Source organism: Morone saxatilis, unplaced genomic scaffold, assembly GCF_004916995.1.
Source record: "Morone saxatilis isolate NCDOM2014 unplaced genomic scaffold, NCSU_SB_2.0 Contig16, whole genome shotgun sequence".
NCBI lineage: Eukaryota > Metazoa > Chordata > Actinopteri > Moronidae > Morone > Morone saxatilis.
Window position 1 is genome coordinate 21,155,026 of NW_023339718.1, and position 6,738 is coordinate 21,161,763.

The window sequence follows — 6,738 nt, forward strand, 5'->3', positions numbered from 1 at the left end:
CCCTGTAAGAATAATTTAGTGCGGGAGGCCCGAGATCACTGGAGATTATGGCTATGAAAGGGGAAAAGGACGCGTTATTAATGCTTGCTCATCGGAAAGAGACGAATGAGAAAAGGATCCCCAACGGACCTGGATTCACTGTAACACACGGCTCTGCCATGGGAAACCAGAGTGGCTTCAGTCTATTCTGTGATGCTGGGGGGAAAAAAACAGAAGCCTCATGAAAAAAGAAACTGTAGTGATAATGAAAGACACTTACACACACTACAGGTCCCTACTGGAACATTACAGTAATACACCAAGAGATAAAATACATTACCGTCACTATAAACTACTAGTCCCTCCAGACACATTATAGAAACATCATGTGGGTTACCTTAAAACCGATGGGGATAAAAATAACATGAAGCACAGTAGGGTCACTATTCTAGGCCATAGGGACACTATGAGTTAATGTAAGAAATATTATAGGAAATTGAATTGAATTAAATATAAATACAGTTAGAGGGAACAAGCACTAAATTTGAACCTTATTTCTACTGTATGTACTTACAAAAGCTGACAATAAGAGGACACTATATACACTAAACACTATGTATATATTAAATTATTATATATATAAATACACTTTGAGATTGCAGCTTCAACAATGCTGGATCCTACACTTCTCATAATACATTTCAAAAGGTAGTAGGGCTGAATCCTTTTATTTGAATGTTGAACTTTTGTTCCAACAGGAGAAAAAAATAATATTTGAGCTGTGACCTGTACAAATTTTAAGTGTGCATGCCCCATTGACAGTGAACACTAGCGAGCAAAGCTGTGCTCATGATTGGATAATCATGACACCAAAGCATCTGAGAGGCAGTGTGTTCAAGCATTTTGGGTTCTTCATTGTAGATGGAAAAATTTACCAACAAAGATTAGACTGTTTGCCGACTGAAAAGTAGATGTTGTATTCTGCAACCACAAAGAATGTGAGGACTCACCTGCAAGCTGCAACCCGAGTGAGGTGTCAACTGTACAACCTTCCCAGAAGCTCATAAAAAAGCCATCAATAATGGTAAGATGTATATCTATATATGGCGTTACACCACATAGGTTGCTTTCAATTAAATTTGAACAAGTTACACCTTGGTTTGAAATTGTTCAAAGCTGACTTCACTCTACTGTGGATGATCGCAACTCTGTTGCTTCCCCCTCCCCTTCCAAGACACAACAGTGGCGGAGAAATGTGCAAACATAGCGAATGCCCCTATCTAGAGCCAGTGTTTGGTAAGTCCATTCTGGGCTACTGTAGAAACATAGTGGTTCAAAATGGCAGACTCCATGGAAGGCGACCCATCTGCCTCTGTAGATATAAAAATCTCATTCTAAGGTTACAAAAACATAACAATTCCTATATACAGGTGATTATACAATAATGAAAACATACCTATGAATATTCTATTTCTGCCAATAGACCCTCCTTAATGTTACATACTGGACCCTTAAACTGACCAATAAGCTTAGACCAATAAAACAGGTTTCAGGTATCATCAGGTCAGTGTTGTCCTCTTCAGATATGTTTTACTGGAACTGCTCGACTTCTAATGACGTCTCCACTGGTGCCTGGACCTCAGTTTGGGAACCACTGATGTCTGCAGTAAGACTAGACTTCAAACTCCTGGGACCCAGGTTGAGAGTCACTTTTCTTGTCTGTATGTGGACACCACATGCCTCTGCAGCAGGTTGGTTGTGCAACAGGTTGTCAAGGAAACGGGGCAACTGTGTTCAGGGTCTGGTCAAAGTGTGAATCTGATGGGACAGTTGATGCTGGGTAGGTAGTGTACAGTATTTTTGTAGCTGCTGCTGCTGTTAACACTGCGCCTCAATCATAGAGTAAGTTAGCTGTAAAGCCCAAAATATGAGCAAACAGTCATTTGATTTAGTGTTAACGGGAGCCTACGACCATGCATGCAGCTCTGTGAGGCAGCATGTAGCACAGTGGTACCTTGAGGTAAATGTTAATGTCAGCATGTTAGCCTGCTGATGTTAGGAATCACCATGTTAGTTTAGCATGTTAGCATGCTAACATTTGGTAATTAGCATCAAACAGAAGCTAGTCCGGGTATTTGGTCATAAACCAAGGTGACCTGATAATGGCGCTAGAGGAAAGTTTAGGGGATCAATGTTTTTACAGTTCCTCTTGGAACCATGAATGTCCGTACCAAATTTCATGGAAATCCATCTAATAGTTGGATATTTGAATGTAAAACACTAATGTGAACCTTGTGGTGGTGCTGGCACATCGTCTGGGGACCATGAATATCCTTACAAACACAAACACCTTTTTCCATCAGGTAGGTGTTGAGGCATTTCACTGGATGAGTGAAACCTTTGGAGGATCACCAAAGTCACTAGAATTAATCCTCTAGGGAACTTGAATATCTGTAGCAAATTTCATGGCAATCCATTTTATAGTTGCTGAGATATTAAACTCAAAAACACAAATGTCAACCTAGGCTCTGGAGAGGTTCATCGTCAGTAGGGTTCAGTCAGCGGGAAATATCGGAACTAAATTTCATGGCAATCTATCCAATAGATGTTTTTAAGTCTGGACCAATGTGGTAGACATTGCCATCCACAGAACCACACCACCAGTGAAGCTAAAATATATTGATTAGAGCTTAATGTTCCATTAACATAGCTCTTCTTAATGATCCTTCCCAGCATCAGTGTTCGTGGGATTGTTTTGTGTTTCTGCAGAGTTAGCACACATGTGGGAAGACCCCCCACCAGGCCAGTTAGCCCAGCTATGCTTGGCCGTAGAGCATGGGGGGCGGTTGGGGGTGCCATTCCTGAATAAATTTAGGGTCTCTTCTAAAGACCCAGGTGTCCAGCCCCACTGCTGACCTCTGACCCCAGCAAAAGAAAAGTGATTGAAGCTGCTGGTGAAGCCCTTCTAAAGCTGACCAGCGAAGAGGGGCTGGGAAAGTGGCCTGATGGAGGCGAAGGGTGGCTCAACGGGGTCACAGGAGAGAAAGACCGGGGGTTTAGGAGGGTGAGGGGTGTTCAGGGTGTGTGTGTGTGTGTGGTGGGGGGTGTCATCGAGTGTAGAAGTTTCCTTTGAGCCCCCCACCTCCTCCTCCTCATGTCCACAAGTGTGTCCCTGCCGCTATTGTGACTCTGAGCTACAGCAGGACAGAAGGCCTCAAACAAACCGGGTCTAAACAATGTTTGGCCCCTTTTGTTTCTCTGCTGCCTTTCTTCTTCAGCCCTCCATCGCAATCTACTGGCCTCCTTTGTATTGATTTCCCTCATTCAGCAGCTCGTCAGCCTCTTTCCGCTGTTTTATATGCTCTTTTCTGGCTTTTTTTGTCCACCACCTCCCCCGTTGAACCCTCCCTCCTCTGGCATTCTCTGCAGTGTGAGAACGCAGTGCGCCTCTTGACTGGATGCAACTCATTAAAGACACCTAATTGATGAAGAGTGTAATTAGTGTGACAATCGGAAGGGGAAATCAATATGTTTTTAGCCAAAAGAGCCAAATCAGGGAGGACAAGATGGAAGAGAGCAGTATGTGAGGAGGACCGTATGTTCGGGTGACAGCAGCATGGAGAGGCTCGCTCTCGCTTTTAGATACAAAAGAGAAAAAATTAGCTTCAAAAAGACATCTTTGTTTTTTCAGCTCAAGTCCTGACTCTCAGCCTGCTCGAACTGTGTCACTTGGGAGAAAATGTCTTGTTAGTCTTTTAACTTATAATGCACATACACACACACAGATGAGATCTGATTTCCAGTTTAATGTCAGCACCAAATACTTCACAGAGCTCACACTACAGAAGAGCACCTCGTACAGTACAGGCCTCCTAGCCTGCTGATAATGTTCATGATAAAGTAATTCAAGTTTGGTTCAACAGCTGTAAAGTGCACCATGTCAAAATATGAGGTAATGAATGAAAGTGTTAGACATTTGTAGAACAAAACACATCAAAATGTCTGTTTTAAGTAATAAAACCTTCACAGTGTGAGTTTACCAATGTCCCCTGTTGATACGTATGAGAGGCCACACATCACTGCTAACAGTGCTGTGATTATAGTTTGCTGCTGCTGATGTATCAGCTGATAGCTTATAACATTTACTGTGATACATCTGTAACAGAAATATATATATATATATGGTAGGTTATATGATAGTAATATCAGTACTCCAGTATATATATATATACGTAGTATATATTAGTGTGATCTCGGTATATATCATATATGCATCATGCCTGCTTGAGTCTTTCTGCAGGTCTCTGTCCAGTATCATCCTCTGTTGCACTGACAGCGTAACATCACTTACTGTATAATATTCTCTCATCAATCCCAATGCTTGTCTCAACCCCCTCAGCTGTCAAATATATACATTTATGAGTGCTTTGTTTTAGAAAGCATTTCCTTCTTGTCAAAGCGTTCCCTCTTGATTCTCAATAAATAATCTCTCTGCAAAGGTTCATGATTTCTCTTTCTGCCTGAGTTCAGAAACTTTGAGCTTCAGCTCTGAGCAGCAGCAGAGTCCTCAGCTGGAGAGGCCGAGGGCTCCTTCCTCTTCTGTGCTGCGCGTCTGCCCCCTGCTGGTGAGGAGGGGGACTGGGGGTCCTGTTGGGAGTCTTGCTCAGAGAGCTGTTTGAGGAGGAGGTCCACGCTCTGGACTAGAACAGAGTCCAGAACTTTCTTCTCATCTGAGGAGAACTTGCCCAGGACGTGACGGTCCACTGGTGTCTTCCCTGTCGGACGGCCGATCCCGACCAGAAGTCTGGGCATCACCTGAGGAGAGACGAGAGGACATGAGACTGTTTACACACAGATTCACATAATCTACCTTCAGTCAACTGTTTTGTGCTTTAAAAACAAAAAAATGTGTCTTTTGTTTCAGTGTTTCAACTATTTTAAATGTTTCAACGGTAGAATTTCAGCAGGAAGCACTTGTTGAAATTCAGTCCAATCTGAACTTTCTTCATGCAGTGCATTTGTATTTTCACCTCCCTGTGTTCTACATACATATATATACACAGTTTTTCCAGTTGTATTTCACAATGTATGTTCATTTTATTTCGCTATGTATGTATATATAGTATAAATGTATACATATATTTCTTAAATTTATTCAAACATAAAAACCCAAATGTAAAAATACAATAAAATCAAGAATAAACCTAAAATAAATCTTACTAGTAGTGTTGCCCTTAAAAAACGTGCAGTCACTTACATCAGTCTGAAGACAGTCTACACAGGAGCGGACTCCATTATGACCTCTGTGAAGAAGAACAAAGTTAATTTTGCCCTCTCAGGTTATTTTTCAAACGCCTTTTACCCACTTTTATCTGTAATCCTACAGTAATGCTTAGTTTTGCACCACTGAATCTTGTCAATCACTTCACAGAATAGGACTTTTTTTTATTGTTTCTCTGAGGGAACTAGACCAGCAGTCAGGCCTGATGCTTACACAGAAATAAAACGCAATGACACACTGAAAACTTCACAAATAACTTTCACTTCTTTTACTTTTCCAGACCTTCGAATGACAGTATCTGGAGCCCAAGAACATGATGAATGAAACCAACCTGGCGCTTCCTCCATGTTTGATGGTGATTTTCCCCAGAGGTTTGTCCAGTTCATCGTGGACCAGCAGGATGTCTTCAGGCTTGATGCTATATTTACGAGCTAGAGGAGAACAAACAGATACTTTAGAGGAAACATTAAATGTGGAATCAGTTTCATCCATCAGCAGTCCAGAAATGTGTTCATTAATGACAAACAAGAACTTTATTCAGCTCTGTCAAGAGACTGTAGTAACAACGTAAACACAATTAAATGCTATTACTGCTGTCTTTAGCTGACCATCATATTCTAGGTAGAGAATCTGATGTTAACACACTTCAGTAAATTCCTTATTCATTTGTAATTCCCAGCTTTGATATAAACTGATGCTGTACGGAGTCAGTGTGATTCTGCTGTTGTTGATTTAATTTCTGTTTAATTAATTCTTTGTCCCACAAAAGCAATTTTTAATAAATGGCAAACAAAAGTGCTTGAGAAAGAGACGGACAGACAAAGGAATCAGATTTGTTTACAGAGCACTTATATCAAAACCAATTAGTGACAGAATGCACGGCTGGAAACGACAAGAAGATAAAAACAGAAATTCAGGATATGAAAGCAGAGTCCACCATAAATACTCAAATGCAAATAAATAAAATAAGCAAACACAAACCTCTTGCGTAAAATTGCGTAACACTTAAGCTCAATCAGTCTGTTGACACACACACACACACAGACGGTGACCTCCAACTGCTGTTGGGCCAAGCTGACGACTCCGTTGAACGGTTCATTCAGCTGCCCTGGGACAAGGAGCCAGCACAAGCGCAACACGTTGTTGCGTTCGTCAGCCGTCTGACTACGATAAATCCTCCAAACCGGAAGCACTGTGCTGTGTCTGCCGGCGCCAACGGTCATCCACGCTGAGCCGGGTGGCGAGCGCGCCGAGCACCGCCATGCCGACGCTGTGTCTGGTACCCTCCATCCCTGGGTTACCCAGCCCGACCACCTGACAAACAAACACATATAAATACACACATCTGCACACTGAAGGCTTCAGCTGTATTGTGGAGCAGCTGCTGTGCTTTGTTGTTATTCTGAGGACAGTAGTTAGACTCTGGACTGGGTTTTGACTCACAATCTTTAAGTGTCATGGAAGAAAATAAGAATGGC

The 6,738-nt window shown here is 42.0% G+C and overlaps 1 protein-coding gene across 1 annotated transcript in view; it reads right to left on the reverse strand.

The window, feature by feature from the left end:
• Positions 1-4,242: 4,242 nt before the first annotated feature.
• The window catches only part of ptrh1 (peptidyl-tRNA hydrolase 1 homolog), a 4,744-nt gene continuing 2,248 nt past the window's right edge, over positions 4,243-6,738 (reverse strand). Inside the window, exons 2-5 of the mRNA XM_035657647.1 lie at positions 6,463-6,574; positions 5,592-5,772; positions 5,237-5,282; positions 4,243-4,794 (exon numbers count right to left, since the gene is read on the reverse strand). Of these exons, the coding sequence (XP_035513540.1) occupies positions 4,522-4,794; positions 5,237-5,282; positions 5,592-5,772; positions 6,463-6,574 (612 nt within the window). The 3' untranslated portion in view covers positions 4,243-4,521. The remainder of the gene's footprint in view (positions 4,795-5,236; positions 5,283-5,591; positions 5,773-6,462; positions 6,575-6,738) is intronic.